Source organism: Corylus avellana, chromosome 7 (assembly GCF_965113065.1).
Source record: "Corylus avellana chromosome 7, dhCorAvel1.hap1.2, whole genome shotgun sequence".
NCBI classification, from domain to species: Eukaryota; Viridiplantae; Streptophyta; class Magnoliopsida; order Fagales; family Betulaceae; genus Corylus; species Corylus avellana.
The window spans coordinates 14,777,510-14,797,136 of record NC_142496.1 but is presented as its reverse complement, the minus strand read 5'-3'; the positions used below and the strand labels follow the sequence as shown (position 1 = coordinate 14,797,136).

General features: G+C 41.3%; 1 protein-coding gene across 2 annotated transcripts in view; it reads right to left on the bottom strand.

The window, feature by feature from the left end:
* NUA (nuclear pore anchor) overlaps window positions 1-19,157 on the bottom strand; it is a 73,773-nt gene extending 54,616 nt beyond the window's left edge. Inside the window, exons 1-10 of one of the 2 annotated variants that reach the window (XM_088518007.1) lie at window positions 18,564-19,157; window positions 18,289-18,435; window positions 18,079-18,177; window positions 9,544-9,672; window positions 9,337-9,429; window positions 9,178-9,243; window positions 3,440-3,529; window positions 3,262-3,339; window positions 2,631-2,740; window positions 1,303-1,441 (exon numbers count right to left, since the gene is read on the bottom strand). In XM_088518007.1, the coding sequence (XP_088374133.1) occupies window positions 1,303-1,441; window positions 2,631-2,740; window positions 3,262-3,339; window positions 3,440-3,529; window positions 9,178-9,243; window positions 9,337-9,429; window positions 9,544-9,672; window positions 18,079-18,177; window positions 18,289-18,435; window positions 18,564-18,869 (1,257 nt within the window). In that variant the 5' untranslated portion in view covers window positions 18,870-19,157. The remainder of the gene's footprint in view (window positions 1-1,302; window positions 1,442-2,630; window positions 2,741-3,261; window positions 3,340-3,439; window positions 3,530-9,177; window positions 9,244-9,336; window positions 9,430-9,543; window positions 9,673-18,078; window positions 18,178-18,288; window positions 18,436-18,563) is intronic. The other variant, XM_088518006.1, reaches the window with a different exon arrangement.
* Between the last annotated feature and the right edge of the window lie 470 nt (window positions 19,158-19,627).

Below are 19,627 nucleotides of genomic sequence, written 5' to 3'. Positions count from 1 at the left end.
ATAAACAAACAAATTGGACATCTTTTTATATTTCAGCACAAAGCATAAACCATTTATCATGAACTCAATTAACGTTACTAATTGGGTAAAAAAAAAGGGCAAAACCAGAAATTGCTCATCTCTGATCCAGATTGTGTGCGCGTGCCGATGCTCGTGCGTCTGTTTGTTAATAATTGTACAGAATTCAAATGAATTGAACAATATTGGGTATGTTTGTAAAGATTTTTTGGTGTTTTAAATTGAATTTGTTTTTAAAGTGGTAAAAGGTTGAGAAGTGTTTTCCCACATTTGCAAAAATGTTGTTTGTGGTGTCCACTTTAAAAAGCAATGTTGTTTGTTGCGTCCACAAAAAAATATTTGGTGTATTATTTTCAAAGAAGTAAACAATGAACATGCTTATTTTCAGAAAACACATACTCATTCTTGAGGTTGGAGGCTGAGTTCTTCCTTTAAAAAAATTAAAAAAAATAATAATAAATTATTTTAGAAAAATATAGGAGGGGGGTGGCCGCATAACCACCCTTGACCTATTAGGGTAGCCACATGGCCACCCTTATTTGGTAAAGGTGGCTCTGCAGCCAGCTCTCTCTATTTTTTTTATTATTATTATTATTCTTTTAAGTAATAAATCAATCTCCACACCTGAAAAAAATAAACACTTGTAGGAGTGTTTTATCTAGCTGTGAGATGGCGGTGAAATATGAGTTTTGTTGACTATGGTTTGTGATGGTTTGGGATTTTATTGAGTGACATTGCATTCAGGCTTTGGGGATGCATTGTTTTAGTGTTTGCTGATGGGGTGCTTTGGCCATGTGGAGGGTGTTTTGGCCAGCAGTTCATAGCGGTTTTACAAAGCTGTTGTGTTTTTGGTGTTGAGGGGTTGAGAGACAGCAGTCTTGAATGGATTTAAGCCACTGGGATGGGTACACAATGGTGGGCATTGTGGGTGTGTGGTCGTGGTGTGCAGTGGTCAGGTGGTTTTATGATAGTTTGGGTGGTGTTTTGGTTCAGCCGATGGCCGAAGGACATTGTGATGGGATGTGGTAGTGACGTATGTTTAGGTTTGAAGAGATCAAAGTTTATGGCCAAAAAATGAACCGGTACCAAATTTTGAATTGTTCAAAATATAGTTATGTGACAATGATTTTCATTACGAGCTAGGTAGGAAAAAAGGTTTGATAATAATTTTCAGCAATTTAGCCAAACATAACACAGTTTGTAGATTTTACAAAAAAGATTTTGACAAAATGTTTTACATCGAAACAAACAAACCCTAAAATAAGCATAGTTGAAATAACTCACACTCCAACCATCCCGCAGAAGCGAAGCAGCCAAGGCTGTTCCTGAAACACCTGCAGGAATCTTGGGGACAATCATGCGATTAGCCTCAACCATGCGATTATCCTCAACCATGTCATTTTCTTCAAATGAATTATTCCATCTGCAACAACACAATCAGTTCAATTACATAAATTGTATAAAGATAACCTCAAACAACAAACAACAGCAGCTTAAGTTTTAGTCAAGGAGACGTTGTAAAACAAACTTCAGCTTCCAACCATAAATTATATTCCTCAATTTCACAAATATACTGCAACGTCTCTTAGTACTACATTACCTAGAAAAGATTTAAGGAAGTTTGTAAACAGCCCATAATATGAATGAAATAACAAACTGGAGATATCACTAGAGTTAAATTACATGAGCACTTCAAATATGTGTAATATCTGTATTATACACAACACATGAATATTAATACAGTATATCACTCCAGCAAAATGACTGTCAAACACATAAAGCTCGTGTCGAAAAAAAGGGGGATACTTTCTCTTAGTTCTCTAGTATTCCAAAGACATATCTGCTTCATTCTGCATGATATTAGAAATAGCATAAAGAGAGAAGACTAAAAACATAACAAATTACCCATGTGTATATATATATCCAAAAGTTTTAGAAATCCCCATACATAATTATAACCTAAAATAAGAGTTAGCCAAACCCTTCAAGAGATCCCAACATAATGGTAGGACTTGGATGTGTAATTTCAGAGGAAGGACTTGGATATAAGTCCTTACTTCAAATTGTTTGATTTATCCTTACTTCAAATTGTTTGATTTAGCTTAGGCCGAAGACCACACCTCATGAAATGGAGGTCGTTAGTTCAAATCTTTATTTCCCTCTCAGGCTCAAAAATTACTTATCAAAGAAAAAACAAATCAAAGCTTAAACATCTAAATGGACTCAACTCTCTTTCGGCCAAGAGCAAAATGGTCCAGACCAAATTCATAGACTCCTAAATCCTAATGAAGCATATTACAACATATTTGTTACTTCTTGTGTACCTAGAGCACATTACGCTTTTATTGATATCTCAATTACTTATAAAAAATAAACAATATACTAAGAGTAATCTAGAAGTTAATAACAGAAAAATTAAGCTAGTAAGGATCTTGACCCAAAGAGATGATGTTATACATCTACATAAACCAATATCCAATAAAGTCAAAAGCATATTAACATATGCCACATCATTGGACTAAACAGCATGAACGTGTAAGACATCCCATCTTTCAAGAAAAATGATGAGTAACTAGCAAAACAGCCACTAAATAAACAATAATGTAACATACAGTTCGGTACTGAAATTGCTAAGTGGAAGAAGATTCAGTTCATTTGATTTTCTACTGTTTTCGATATCAGCTTCACACTTCTCAAGTTGTGCTTTCAGATCTTTGGCCTCCTATAAGAAACAAAAGCAAAATGTAAAGTATGGGGAAAAACAGTGGAATCCACTTGGGCGCAAAAGAAATTGGGACTAAAATCAACAAATAAATAACATGACAGAAAGCAGTAGGCTGGACAAAGTAAAAGCATGCTAAAACAAATAAACACAGCTCCCAGATAACCATCACGAGAATATCAAAAGAAATTGAATCACAATTACTTTAAAGTTGAAATAATAATTCGTTAAAACTAATTAATATTCCAAATCTACAAGGAAAATTATTTCAGCCTCACATTGTAATCGTGCCAAGAAGAAGATGAACTATATTATTTAATACTATTATTATAAAACCATCCAAAATAAATGCTTCAATAGCCATCTATCTTTTCTAAACACAAGTATGATAACTAACTCTTATGAAATCGTTATACAGTCGGTCATGAAAATTATTAGAAAAATAAAAGGGGCCGCATCAAAACAAGTGATACCTGACCAGTTAAAATTAATGTCCTACACATATAAGTCAGGGAGCATACCTTTTCAAATTGGTTTCTTGCAGATACTTCCTTTTCAAGTCTCTCTTTGTAATCACTTTCAACTTGACTCAAATGCGTCTGCTTAGAATAGCAACCAAAACACAAAATCAGGACAAAAGGGCAAATACTCCAGACAACCAAATATTATGAAACACCAGACTGACAGAGATCATTTCACCTCTAGGGCTTTGATGACACCCTCAAGCTCTCCCGCCTTTCTGGACCATTCCTCGCAACTTTCCTTATGTAGTTCAACCAGCTTATTTACCTACAAAGTTGCAAACATTTAAGTGAAAAATAAGAGATGAATAGAAATTAAATAAAGTCTAAATGGCTATTCTCATGCTTTGGGAGGCACATAAACAATCACGGAACCCAGAGACCTGCTAGAAAGAGTACATTTTCTCGAAGGCTAGACTAGTAAGTCATTCACGAAACCTGGTGACCTGATGTGGCGGTCCAATAAATAAGATCCTTTCAAAATAAGAAAGATCTACAATCCAAAAGTGCACAAGCAGACTTTGCTCACAACTTTTGCTCTGCTCACTTTACCTCAAAAGCTAATTTCGGGAGAATAAAATAACACATAAATTCCAAATTGATCATCCAATGAAAGATAAGCAATATAACAATAGAAACTATATTATAAACACTTCAATCACAATATGATGTAGGTCACAACAAAGAGTCCAACCACATCATTTGTGTTGCAAAAACTTGGAATGATTCACATTGAAAACATCTGCCACATAATACCACAGTGATCTATATGCAAAGCTTTATTAGCAATTTCCAATATTATAATACCACAACTGAGTATGTGGCGCCAACCGGGCGTCTCTCCTTCTCCGTTGGGTTTTCATACTTCGTCGTTGGTTGAGGTCATGGCGTCTTCACCTGCTCGGGATGCAATCAGGAAGCCTCCTGTAAGCCTTCTTCGGCATGGGTTCCTTCTTCCCGCGCCTCCGCCTAGTGGTGCTACGCATGTGGTTACGCCGAGAGTGGGTGGATCTCCTTTCTCTTCGGTCCAGTCTGTAGGTGTGAAGTTGTCGAGATTAGACCCCACGCCTAGGTTTGAGGTTTCCACGGTCCAGTTTGTGGTGAGAAGTTGATGAGTTTTGGTCCCCCGCCTAGGCTTATGCCGGATTTGCCATCGAGTTTGCCGTCTTCTTCCTTTGAGGTGGGAGAATCTTCAAGGGGAGATGATTTTGAAGCGACTGTTGGTTCTCTCGGGGCAGTGTTTGATGCTAGCTTGTGTCTTCAAGTTGTGGGGATCTCCTATGAGGGACAAAGTCTTGGGGGCCTTTTGGATTTCTTGGCTCAAGTGGATGAGGAACAGCGTCTTGAGGTCCCAGTTTCCACTCCTAAACTTAAAGGGAGAAGGGAGCTGAAGAACTTAGAGTGCTCAATCAACTTTGATGCTAGAAGTCTTGGATCTAGTTGGGGCAAAAGCAAGAGGGCTCTTGCTGTGATGTAATGTTGCCTAGGCTTGTGGGCTGGCTTCTACTGGGGTGTTCAGGGTTTCTGTTGTTGTTGGGTCTTTGAGGGTGTTTCTTCTTGTTTTTCTTTGTCTTTCCTGTTTTTTGTGTCCTTTTTGTATACTTCATGTATGCTTAGGGGCGCCTTCGCCTTTTATAAAATTTCTCTGATTAACTATCAAAAAAATAATAATATGTCTCCGGTGAGGGAGCTCAAAAATCCCTAAGGTTAAGGGGATGAGGGAGCTCAAAAATCTGGATTGCTCCATCTCTCCGGTGAAGGGCCAGCATTGGCGGGGATTTTTGGGGTCGAAAAATGTTTTTTCATTTCCCCCTGAGGTGCATTAGGTTTCCCCCTGAGGTGCACTAGGGCTTTTCTTGGGTGTTTGGTTGGGTCCCTTGTATTCTTTCTTGGGCTCTTAGAGGTTTTTCTGGGTTTGGTTTGTTAGGGTGTTTGGTTGGGTTCCTTTGTATACATTATTGTGTACTTAGAGGCACTTTGCGCTTTTTTTAATATATATTACATTACTTATCAAAAAAAAATAATAATAATATGTCGAATATTAATTAAACGTTTTGATTTACAACTTCATATTAGCTTAAGTTTTTGCAATTAGGATCCTCTCAATTTCATTTGAACCGGATATTATCCAGTTCAAATGAAATTGAGAGGATCCAATTCCAAGTTTTTGAGATAACTGAAGACTTAGCATACCAAAGCAATGGTCAAGAGTTCAAACACAAACTCCATAATTTACCTCTCATTTCAATTTAATATTTCACGTGTTAGGTCCATTTGTTGAGGGAAAGTTTGAGCCCAACGTGAGAAGAGTGATAAAATATTAATTAAAGGAATAAATTCACAATTTTTTATTAACTCCAATTTTTGGACAACTAGTGATTTAACTTACATAAAATTCAATCAGGTTAAAAAGCATGTACTATACCAGCTTTTCGTGGTTGGATGCATACAAACAAATCGAGCGAGTTAGCTATGCCCAAAAATTAGAGCAATGACAAATGATAAATGATAAATAAAAGTGTCACTACTTGTGTAGACTCTAGGTTCCCCAAACCCTAAGCATATATAGGAATGGTTACAATTCATAATATTAACACAAGCATTGGTTAGCTGGCGACGAAACTAGACCACAAACCTAGTGGGATGCACCTGCACGCGCCGCCACTACGAGAGACGGGGGGGTAGAGGGGAAATAAAATCACTAAAGCTAGTAAAATGAAAGTAATCCAAAACAGTGATCCATTGGTAAAGTGTTTTGAAGAATAAAGCTTTTAATTCCACCGTGTTCTCGTGGTCAAAAAAACTTTGTTCATTTCTTTTCTCTGAATACACCACATCAAACAAGACAGTACCAACTTCCACACTATTGCACAATGAGGACTATCAAATTGCCCACTCGACAGGCGAAGAGGTCTACTCCATGCATGACCCAATGAAACCCAAAAAGACTAAACATAGAATTCCATAAAGCAGACCCAATGTAACCCAAAAAGACTAAACATAGAATTTCATAAAGCAGCAACAATCTCATAATGGAGTAAGAGCTGATCAGTGGATTCTCTGCTCCTAAGAATCCCCCCTACCCCCTCTTGATATTTTTCCAAAGGCCCATCCCATACAACCCATGAACATCACTAGAACACCACCCACCCCAAAAACTGTCATTTAAAATCCACCACCGCCCTCCACAAAGCCTCTCTCTCATGTACGTAGCACCAGAACCACTTCCCAAACAAAGCTTGGTTGAATAGAAGTAAATTTCTTATGGTCTACCTACAGTCTCAGAGGTTTCATCGGGCATTGGAGCTATCCCTCTAACTTCGCTTAGGCCGGTGATCTCCCAGTTTTTGCCGGGACTATCTTCCTCCTACAGTCTCCATCCTTTTCAGTCCTCGAATGTTTTCCATTCGCCCCTTTGTTAGTGGCTGGTTCCCCTATGGAGAGAATGGAGAAGTGAGGGAGGAAGGCAACTCCGAGGTTGTGCTTAGTGCAATGGGAGCAGCTCCCACACTAGAGTTGTCTTTTGGGGGTGAAAGAAAAGGCTACTGGAGCTGTTTTCTACAACTGAAGAGGGTCGATTTCTTGATGATGAGGGTTCTACTTCTAAACCAAAGGGGACGAGGGAGCTTAAAAATTTGGAATGCTCCATACACTTTGATGCTAGAGGCAGTGGCTCTAGCCAGGGTAGAGGCAGGATTATGTTGAGTGTTTAGTTATTCTCTGTGGTTTAGGGATCTGTTGTGGGTGTCTTGGGGTTTCTCCTTTTGGTTTTTTTTTCGGCTTTTTTTTTTTTAGGCGTTCTATTGTATACTTCATGTGTGTTGCACCCCTCCACTTGTTGATATGCATAGCATTACTTATCAAAAAAAAAAAATCCTTCTGCAACTTCTCTATGCAATTAAGGAAAAAAATACATGAGTAAGCATATTAGATAAAATACTTTTAATCAAAGTAACCCTCCACCCTTTGACAAATACATCCTCTTCCATCCAACCCAACGGCGCTCTATCTTCTCAGCTACGTCATCCCAAATAGATTTAGCCTTAAAACGAAGCTCTCGACGAAAAACCTATGTACCTCATAGGCAAAGGAGACCTTACAACTCAGAATACTAGCCAAACCTTCAAAATTATTGACATTACCAACAAGACCAACTCTGATTTAGCAAGATTAATCTTCAAACGTGAGACTGCTTTGAAGTATTATAAGAACATACAATGCAAGTTACAAATCTGGGTTTTGCCCAGCAGAATATCAAAGTGTTGTCCACAAACAAAAGGTAGGAAATGTTCGTGGCACTATTCCAAGACCCTACCGAGGAGCTCGATAAAAGACCTCGTTCACCATAGCAGAAATTACTATACTTAACGCCTCCATAACAATCACAAACAACATCTCCCTTTCTCAAGCCACAGAAACTACTAAAAAAACCGGTCAAAATGTCATTCACTAATACAGAAAAGCGTTCCGAAGAAATACAAGATGTTATCCAATTATGTCATTTCTCCCCATAACAGCAAATCCTCAACATATACAACAAAAAATGCCAATTGACATGATCATAAGTCCTTTCAATATCCAACTTACAAAGCAATTTGGCTCCCAGAATCTAATCCTACTATCAAGGCATTTGTTGGCTAGGAGAACAGAGTCCAGAATCTGCCTACCCTTGACGAAAGCATTCTGCAACTTGGAAATGATCTTCTCAACTACCATTTTCAACCTATCAACTAGAACTTTAGCAACAATTTTGAAAACTCCAACTAAGCTAATAGGTTGAAAGTCCTTAATTTCAACAGCCCCTAATTTCTTCGAAATAAGAGCAATGAACATAGCATTAAGGCATTTTTAACACATTCCCATGGCATGAAAATCAATGAAAACATTCATGATATCTTATTTATGCACATCCCAACAAGCTTGGAAGAATGCTATAATAAAACTGTCAAGGCCCAAGCCTTGTAACTTATGAGGGCTTTCACCACCTCAAAGACCTCATCTTCCTCAAAAATTCTCTCCAACCGAATGGCCTCATCCTAACCAATGGAACCAAAAGAAAGGCAATCCGACCTAAGCCACCAATTGAATCTCTCGCTAAACAAGCTATCGTAAAACTGAAGTAATTGGCTACATATGCATTTGCCGAATTTCAACCAAATTTTGAAGCAGAAACATAATCTTTGTGGTTCAATACTGTTTCACGATTCCTTTTTGATACAGCCCATTATTTAATGTACAAGGTGTGGATGCTTCATGATGACCATAATATTTCTTTTAAAGTTCTCGCCCAAAGCTATAAGGTTTGATGCTTCCCCTTATAGCTGTCTTTCACCTAAGAACCCACTAGTGTGATTGCAATAGGTAGTCATTGCCTTTAGCTGTATTTTGAATCCTCTTTGTGATTTCCAGCAAATGCATATGTAAATTTAGTCAATTCCCAAATTATTACACTCTATTTGGTATATTCCTCAACCCTACATCCCATTGATGTCCTAAGTCACCCAAAAAAGATCTGACTTACTTGATGCACATTATACACCCTACCCTATCCCAGCTTAGCTAGGCTAGTTCCCAAATGAAACTATTATAGCAAAAACATAAGAATCAATACGTAGAATATAATACAGCATCAAATTCATAGTGTAAATAATGGGAAATAAACGAACTTATTTATATTAGGTCCATTTCGGTCTTCTAATCAGAAGGATTGTGTCAATTCTAATCAAAAGAGACAGGATCAACTGAGGTTACTCAAAAAATGCAAACGTCTTATCAGTTATTCCTATCAACCACCAGGCATAAGAATATTTAGTCATTACTATTGACAAATTTTTGTAGGGCCCAAAGAAATACGAAAATTACATATAAAAAATCCACCGACTGTTTTAATTTGCAAAAACTTTAACTATAACTCACTGTTGCAAGTTCAGCAGATAATCGCTCTTCATTGGTAGCAGCAGCATCTTTAGATGAGCACAATTCCTGCACAAGTGCCAAAGAAATATCAATGAGGCAGCTGCTACAAGATGAACGACATTCAGAACAACTTAGAAGGCCAAATAGAACATTCCACACCTCCTGCAAGGATGTCAGTTTCATTTCTAATTCCCTCACTCTTTCCTTGTTCCATTGTAATGAGCTAGAGCATTCATTGAATTCCCTCTCAACCTAAAAGGATAAACAGAAAATCAAAAATGGCAAAGTAATAATGTTATTAATAGAAGAAATCTTCCTTGATAATAAAAAATAAAAATAAAATAGGACTTGCCAAGGCATTCTTACATCTGCAAGCTTAGTGGTCATATCGGCCTCAAGATCATTATATTTTCTACGCAACTCAATGAGACTGTCAACTTTGGCAGTCAACTCATCATTGAGCCACACATTATGCCTCTCAATGAGTTCCTTCTCCTGCTCAAATCAAAACACAACGTTGCTCCAAATGAACCACAAAAGAAAGCAAAGATAGAAGACATTTGAAGCAGCAGGTAGTCAGTGAAGTAACAGCAAGTACTCAAAGGCAGAAGCTAGCATGGACAAGCTAAAGGAAAAGTATGCACATGAAAACAAGCATTATTATAACTCTTTCAAAAACACTAAAAAAGAAAAGCAATGTGAACCACCCATATCATTGATGAATCTAAGTTATCTGTCAGCCACCAAAAATATTTTGAGCGAATTATTTGTAGGGTGATAAAAGATACCCTTTTACCAACTTGTAAGATATATTAGCATTACGTCGAAGTATCCCCACCAATTGCCAACAATGTCAGGTACACTAAATGTTAACAATACAAAATTAAAAAATACATACTCTTGGGACCCACTTATCCACATTGCTAGAACCACGAAAAACATGTACAAAATTTACAAATTTATAAAGGCTACCACATTACTGTCATCAATTCTAGATTTGTTCCCTTTTAGGGTCTTTGTATTTTTGTGGTAAGAAATCAACTATTTACCCAACAAGGAAAAAATGCTAGCTAAAACAGGTGCTGCTCCTAAGTACACCATTGCATAACCATGAAAGTGGCAAGAATTCTGCAGAAGATGGAAAATTCCTGGATATGGCAAGAACACGAACCAGTATGCACTAATCAGATGAAACTGGAATTGATTTTTATTATTTTGTTTCAATGACTGGAGATGGAAAGCAAATTCTGCTGAAGAACTCAGTTAAAGTCGACTAGTCTTGAGAATTTAGAGAGGTCATTAGAGGATCTTTTGTCCCCTTTCTTCCATACGTTGTATCTTTAGACTACAGCTTTTGTATCCCCTCTGTTGATTAGTTTTGATGATTTCCTTGTTTGTTTTTCTCTTTCTAGTTAGGATATTCCTTTTGTATACTTTCAGTGTACTTAGGGGCGCCTTACGCTTTTAATAAGATTGGATTATTACTTATCAAAAAAAATTCAGTTAAAGTAGACCAAATATGCTTCTCTTTTTTCTTTTGTCATCCCCTTTTTCTTTTGTCATCCCCTTTCCTAAATGTGGTATTTTGTTAAACAACATTAAACAAGCCTCATAATGAGAATTTTTTTTTGATAAGTAAAAGCCAGTTTTATTGAAAGCGTAAAGGCGCCCCAAAGTACACCGGGAGTATACAATAGGATCACCTAGCTAGAAAGAGAAAAGCGAACAAGGAAGTCATTATAGCTAATCGACACCGGGAAGATATACGCTACAGTCCATAGATACAAAGTGTGTAGACATAAGGATAGTAAATCTTCCAAAGACCCTTCCAGATCTTCAAAACACCTATTGTTCCTCTCCCTCCAAATGCACCAAAAGAAGCACGTAGGCACCATTTTCCAAACCGCAGCGCTCCCTCTCCTTCCCATAGACCACCAACAAGCGAGCAGGTCCGAAACCCGTCTCGGCATTACCCAAGACAATCCAAACCGCCCAAAGAAGGCGCACCACAAAGCGTAAGCTACCTCGCAATGGAGAAGAAGGTGGTCCACCGTCTCCTCATCCTTCTTGCACATCCAACACCTGTTTGTCACGATCACATGCCGCTTCCTTAGGTTGTCTAGGGTCAGAATTTTGCCCATAGCTGCCGACCACACAAAAAAACTTGCCCTCGGCGGAGCATGTGTACGCCATACACTCTTCCAAGGGAAGTGCCCCCGTCTAGAACCAGCCAAAGACGCATAAAGAAGTTTGACCTTAAACTGGCCTCTTTTGGAGGAGTTCCACCACAACCTATCTTCACACCCTGGTCTCACTTGAGCTGACTGCAACAACTGGAAAAAAGAGGCAAAAACGTCCACCTCCCAATCATGAGCCCCTCTAGAAAAAGTCACATTCCACAGGTTGTTGCCACCACTCACCTCCAAGATAGCCGCTACTGAGGCATCCTTCTCACAAGCCATATTGAAGAGACCAGGGAAGGCTTCCTTAAGAGCCGTATCACCGCACCACACATCATGCCAAAATCGAACCCTAGTCCCTTCCCCCACCTCAAAGCGCGTAAAGCCTTGGAAAGTATCCCAATCCTTCCTAATATTCTTCCATAACCCAACCCCAAAAGTACCTCCACACTCCAAGGAACACCACCCTCCCCATAAGCTACCATACTTCGCATCCACCACCCCCCTCCACCAAGCGTCTCTTTCCAAACCGTAGCGCCACAACCATTTTCCTAGAAGTGATCGGTTAAAGTCCACCAGATTTCTGATCCCCAACCCGCCTTCCTTAATTGGAGTGCACACCTTCGACCACTTCACTAGATGGTATTTAAACTCGTCACCTAGCCCACCCCATAAGAAGTTACGCTGAAGTTTCTCTATGCGCTTGGCAACGCTAACCGGAATAGGAAAGAGAGACAAATAGTAAGTAGGCAAGTTCACAAGAGTACTTTTGATTAACGTGACCTTGCCGCCCTTTGACAAATACAACCTTTTCCAACCAGCCAGCCGACGTTCTATCTTTTCAATCACTTCATCCCAAATATGCTTCGCCTTATAAGGAGCCCCCAACGGCAAACCAAGGTATTTGATAGGAAGAGATGCAACCCCACACCCTAGAATGTCTGCTAACATACCCCCTTGCTCCTCATTTCCCACCGGAATTATCACCGACTTAGCCAAATTGACCTTCAGACCGGCAACAGCTTCAAATAATAAAAATATACTCCTCAAGTAACGGAGTTGGGAGGGCAAAGCATTGCAAAACAGCAATGTGTCGTCAGCAAACAGGAGATGAGAAACCACCGTGTTACCAACCTTGAAACCCTCTAACAACCCCCCATTAACTGCTGCCGAGATCATCCTACTCAAGGCTTCCATCACAAATACAAATAACAGAGGAGACAGGGGGTCCCCTTGTCTCAGACCCCTGGAGCTACTAAAGAACCCATTAGGAGATCCATTGACTAGGATTGAGAAACGCACCGAAGAAATGCAATGGTCAATCCAAGAACACCAAGTCCCCCCAAAACCGCACCTCCTCAACATATACAACAAGAAATCCCAATTCACATGATCGTAAGCTTTTTCCAGATCCATCTTGCAAATGACCCCTGGCTCCCCCCCTCTCAACCGACTATCGAGACATTCATTGGAAATCAAAATTGGATCAAGAATTTGCCTGCCCTTGATAAAAGCACTTTGTGACTGAGAGATAATCTTATCCAAGACAACCTTCAATCTATTTGCTAAAACCTTGGCTATGATTTTGTAGATGCCTCCCACAAGACTGATCGGCCGGAAGTCTTTAAGATTAATAGCGCCAGGAACCTTCGGAATAAGCGAAATAAAGGACGCGTTGAGGCTCTTTTCAAACAAACCTCCTGCATGAAAATCTCTAAACACCTTCATAATGTCCCCCTTCACCACCTCCCAACAAGTTTGGAAGAAAGCCATAGAGAACCCATCAGGACCCGGCGCCTTAAAACCATTCATTTTAAACACTACCTTCCTGACCTCTTCTTCTTCAAAATCTCTTTCCAACCATCGAGCCTCCTCCTCCGAAATGGAGTCGAAGGAAATACCATCAACCAACGGCCTCCAACGGCATTGCTCCGTAAAGAGTTTTTTATAAAACTCAACTATATGCTCATTGATCTCGGTTGGGTTCGAAGTGAGGTTATCTCCAATCATTAGAGACTCAATAGCATTGTGTCTCCTATTGGAGTTGGCTATGGAGTGAAAGAATTTAGTGCACTTGTCACCTTCCTTCAACCACATCACCCTAGATTTCTGCCTCCAACTCACCTCCTCCATAAGCAAACACTTCTCCAACTCATGAACCACCTCTGCCTTCCTCCTAACCTCTTCTTCTATCAGGGCCCTATTTTCTTCATTCGCATCGAACCCCTGGAGCTCTTCAAGAAGAAGCCTCTTGTTCCTCTCAATGTTGCCAAACACCTCTTCATTCCAAGTCTTCAAATTCGTCTTCAAGGCCTTAAGCTTACAGGCGAGAACATAGCTCGGCGAACCGTGGAAAGCATATGAGTCCCACCATTGTTGCACTTGAGCCACAAACCCTTCTGCTTTCAGCCACATATTTTCGAATCTAAATGGCCTTTTCCCCTTAGGCACTTCCCCTGCCTCGAGGATGATTGGGAAATGATCGGAACAAAGGCGAGTGAGCCTCTTCTGCCTTACCCCTGGAAAACAAGCCTCCCAACCTGGAGATACAAGAAACCGGTCTATCCTTGACCACACCGGGGGATCGTTGGAGAGCGACCAAGTATACGAACCCCCAACCAGGGGAAGATCCATCAGCCCTTGTTCAAGGATAAAATCAGAAAACTCCATCATAGCCGCATCTAAATGAGCTTCCCCTGATCTTTCGCTAGGGAATCGAGTGGCATTAAAGTCACCCCCAATACACCACGGCATGTCCCACCAACTCATAATGCCTGCCAACTCCTCCCAGAGGATCCTTCTATCCCTATAGAGGTTCGGGCCATACACCCCAGCAAAAGCCCAAACAGCGCGATCCCCCATATTCCTGAAAGATACCGCCAGGGTGTGAGCCCCCACACAAACATCGACCTTCTCCACCACCCTATTGTCCCACATAATTAGAATACCACCCGAAGCCCCACTCGAATCCAAGCAACACCAATCCACATGACTTCGCCCCCATAAGCTACGGACAATATTGCGAGACGTGCTTCTAAGCTTAGTTTCTTGGAGACAAACAATGTCTACCTTCCAATCTCTAAGCATATTACACACCCTCATACGCTTGTCCCTCTTGTTCAACCCTCTCACATTCCAAGATAAGATGTTTAGCTTCATAATGTGGTTACCTGCCCCTTGCCTTTTCTGCTGCCGCGCTTTGAGCCCATATTTCTAGCATCATAATTCACCGAACATTCCAGGTTCCTAACCTCCCTCTTGCCCTTCGTTCCGCTACTTGTGCTGGCCATCCCATTATTTCTTCGTTCCTCCTCTAAGAAGGTCAGCAGAGCTAGCAGCTGTAGCTTGTGGCCCGTGTAAGAAATCCCTACAATCGGATAGATCTCATTAGCGCATTGGATCACCCAGTCTGAATAACCTGCCGCCCCCACTGCATCCTTAGCATGCGTGTTCCAAGGAGAAAACATAACGACCTCACGACCCCCAACCCCTTCTTCCTCCCTCCCCAAACTGCCTCTGTCCTCATCCCCAAATGTAAGAGCTTCAACTCTTGCCTCGACCACCCTGCTGTCCTCTCCAGGAATTTGGCCCTCCACACTAAGCTCACGCACTTCTACAGTCCCTACGTCCCGAAATGAATCCCGCCCCTCACTGACCTGTAAGTCCTGCTGCTTCTCGGCGCCGTGAGCATCGACCTCTGAAAAATTGCCCTCGTCCAGTGGGTTGGACCTCTCCACCATTGACAACTGAAGCCCAGCCTCCCCATTGACCGGAAATGTACTCACCGGAGAAGTCAGTGGATCGCCGTCCACATTTTGCGCTCCATAACCGCCGGAGACCTTCCCGAGCTCTTGATTGACATTGGGTACCACCATCGACAGCTTCTTCGGCGAAGTCTGGGTCATGTCTTCCTCTCTCATGTCCGGCATCTCGATCGACGGTGGGCTCAGGGAGTCTCCGATCAAACCACCGGCGACCTTGTTGCCGATCGAACCTCCAGGAGCACATGCGACGTTGTCTGAAGTGTCGGCGAGGCCGTTCTGTTCTTCCGACGACCGCCCCCCTGAACGCAGACCTGCTGCCGACGATGACGCCCCTGCGTCGCCGGCCCATCCCTTCTTAACCCACGCCGTTTTTGAAAGTTTCAGACTACTTTCACGTGGTTCAGTCCTACTTCTATCTTCCTGGCCCAGGCCCGAACCCACATGATAATTTGGCTTATAAACCAACCTTTTTTTAGTCTTAAAACCCTTCACGGTCCTTGGGCCTATCCCTGCAACCCGGTTTGTTGCTTTTTGATAATTTCCTGCCTTAACATGAGCATAAGCACCCACCTTCTTCCGAAGCCCATTCTTCAAATTCTGGAGCCCATTATCCTCCACCTTCTCAACTGCCACGTCCTCCCTATTAGCTGCCACGTCCACTCCACCCACGTTCCCCCCTATAACTTTCGACCCATGCCCAACAACATGGGTGTCCGAGCCCTTCTCTTCCTGCTGACGTCCGAAAATCTCCACCCTCTTAATTGCCAAATCCAACTTCTGCAAACCCACGTCTATTCCTTCTTTCAGCCACCTTAACGTTTCTTTGCAGTTGTGCAGCTCGAGAATTGCACTGGAAAGGGTCTGAGCCTGACACCCCTCACGTCCCGTCAGCTCAAGCACCGACTTGCTACTCCCTGCGGGTGTCTTTGACTGCGTTTGAGAATCACGCGCCGGAGCCCTTGTCTCAAGTGCTTTCTCCTCCGTGATTATCTTCCCCTCCGGCCTATGGAACCCCACGCCTTCCTGACCCCCTAAGAATTTCGCCGGAGTCTGAGAGTGTGACCTTGGCATCACGTCTTGTGTCCCTGTGGCTAGAGTGTTCCGCCCTGAGCCTGTAGAGGAATCCTTCAGCCAGCTGGGAACTCGAGCAACGGGCTCAGAGAACTTCCCAAACAACTCCTCCGTCGGGTTTACAGACTGTGCCAACACCTCAGCAAAGCTCCTCCTGGCCTTCTTCTCTTGAAGCTTCTTTTCTTCTTGGAAACTTTGAAATGAAGAGTTAGCATGGCGTATCTCCGAAATGAAGCGATTCCAACCTTGCCCATAGCGTCCTTCTGGAATAAGAACCGAGCCACACCTTCGTCTCCCATCAAATTCCTCCATCGTCAGGAAACACCCGTGTCGATTGGACCGTCGCTGCACTATAATCCTTGGATAGCCCGCTCTGGATTGATCCCAAAAGACCTCTGAGGTTTCCACTGTCACCAGTTCCTTCACTGTACGAGCTAGCCACTCTAGCTCATCCCTCTGAAAGAAAATGGATCTTTGTTTCCCCTTACTCCTCTCAAAAAGCCTCACCCCATTAGCTCCTACCCTCACCACCATTTCAAACTCTTTCGCCTCTACCGACCAAATTTTCGCCATCCTCAGTTGCTGACCCATTCATGCAAAAAATCAAACTAAAAAAACTGCTCTCAGCATGAAAAGAAATGAGGATTTCCAAACCTTCAATGTGAAGCCTGTATGACCAACATAGAGACAATTTTTACCTTCTCTCTTTTCTTTGCCCTTCTTATCCTTTTTATTCCTTTTCTCCTTCTGCTTCTCCTTCAACGACAATGCACTTCCAGATGTGAATTATCTACCAGATGTGACAAATAGTGTGTAAAGAGCATAGGAGTGGCAGAGAAAATTCCATTCTGTTCTGCCAACTTTTTGTTTTAAGCATTTTGTTCTGCCAGCTTTCATTAGTATGTTTAAGAGTTTCTAGCAAAGTTTTTCCACCCATTTGGAGCTTGCAAGCTTTAGGCTAAGTCACTCCCTCAATGAGGGCACCCAGCATGGAAGTTCTTGTCAACCTCTTCCACTAAAGTTCAATCAGAAAAGCTGGTTTTTTCCAGTCAAACTTCTATGTCCTTAAGAAGACTTAAAAACAAATCAAGCTTTTTTTTTTGGATAAGTAATTGGCCTCAAGGGAAGGGGGAAGGAGAGATAAAAACAAATCTAACTACAGACTATAAGTCAAATCCTCTTAGAAGTTTGTCAATTAATCTGTCTCTTAAGAAGATGTAGTGTATACACCTTGCATGCTTTTTGAGAAGAAAACTATAATAGCCCGGGATTTCAGGCTAAGAAACTTTATGGCACAAGAGAGTGTGGGAAAAGGGGGGAGAGGGGAGGGTGGGGGGGGGGGGGGGGGGGGGGGTGAGAGAGAGAGAGAGAGAGAGAAGGAGAACATAACAGAAAATGTTACTAGCAGCAACCAAATTCCCTAATCATGGTTGTGTTAATAAAGTCCTAACTCTTCTTCAGATACTAATTAAAGTCAGATTCGTGACAATTCTGTCATAGGCTAGTTGTTAAAAAAAAAAAAAGAATTAAACTATGGTTGTTATTGACTCCCAAAAAACAGAATGGCAGTGCACCCCATGACAAATTCTGCCCCCAATTCCAATTGTGAATTTTACATTCCTATCACAATTATTAAAATCTAAGGTGGTCCAAAATTTGGGAAAAAAAAAAAGAATAAAGGAAGAAGAAGAAACTTCCACAAGAGATTGGGACATCCAAAAAAAAAAAAAAAAAAAAGAGACAAAATAAATAAACCAGGAAAAGAATAAGGAACCCTTCAGGAAGAAAAGAAAATTCAACGGAACCACTCTCAAAAGAATATGAGCTATACGTGACTATAGCATAGCAACCCAGAACTCCCATAACAACCAAAGCATTGTCGATACCTGTGAAAAACGAGAACTTGAAGCCTGAGTACGAGCCAACTCCGCCTCGATTTCACTCACACGAGCCTCCCTCTGCGCAGCATTGTCGGACAAGTTGACCTAAACAATCATCAAACAAGAGTGGAAAACACATAAAATTAATCACCAAGTTTTGTTTACTTTTAAAATCCAACCAACATAATTGCAAAGGCAATAATGTATAAAACTCACAATCTTATCAAGATAGCTCTTGATAGTGGCATTCTTCTCACTGATTTCCAAATCCTTCTGCTCCACCAACTCTATCAACTGCCGCTTAGACTTATGCAATTCCGAAACCTCCATCGTCAACCTCTCTATCTCCCCGTCCTTCCCAATCTACAAAATTCCATAAACCCTAAGACAATTCCATCTAAACCCACACACAGTGATATATCCACATATACATCCAAAAAAAAAAAAAAAAAAAACAGAACACTGAAATATCAGAGGAAACGTGTTCTTACCGATTGCAGATGGAGTTGGTGTTTTTCGGTCTGGACTTGGGCAAGGTCAGAGAGGCGGTGGTCGAGGGAGGATTGAAGCTGAGCGTTTTGGGACTCGAGCTTGGAGAACTCGGCGGAGAGGGAGAGGTACTTCTGCTCGAGGAGCGAGCAGGTCTGCTCGGCGGTGATGGAAGCGGCGTCGGCCTCAGCCCTCACGGTGTCGACCTCCTTGTACAGCTCGCAGATGAACGCGTCGGCCTTCTCCGCCACCGCAACGGCGTCATTCGCGTACCGCGAGAGCTCCTCCTCCGTCAGGAAGAGAGGCATTTTTGGCAATTCGATACCCTAATATCGACGATCGGCGTGAGCGATGGAGATATATTAGAGAGTATTAAGCGAGAAAGTGAGAAAATTGAAGAGGGAAAGGTGAATAATTTGGGGAAGAGACGATTCGGAAGAGATGCCGTATATATGCTTTTAAATTAGCAGTGGTGTTCTTTCTTTGTTGGACTTGGGCCCGCGCCACTGCCTGGGCCTGGAGCTTTGTTAGCCATACAAGAGACTTGCAGTTTACTTCTTCAGACAGCTTCCGCCTTCCATGGCGTTATGGGGATTGCTATCTGAACCGGAAATGATTAATAAAGGAAAATAAATAAATGTTCCAATGAGTCCATGCCTATTGGCTATTGGTCACCGTTGCAAACCTTCCCTAAAAATGCCGGCGCAAGATCTTCTACAATAATATAAATGATTGATGTAATCTTTTTAAAACAAAAATATATTGAATCTTTATAGGATAAGGCTATATTGAATATGTCTAACCTATATTGAATATGTCTAACCTCAAGGACCACGCGGAAATTATTATCAAGTTTTTCAAGATCAAAAGTAACTTGAAAAAAGAGTTGTTGATTTGGTTTTAGAATAAAGTGCATAAAATAAATGTAAAAGAGAATTGAAATATAATAGAAAGATAATAGGGTATTGAATTCACCACTATATGCATATCAATTGTTAATCATATTTAATGAGAGAAATTCATTCTATGCATGATAAAAATAAGGGAAAAATATAAAAAGGCCCCC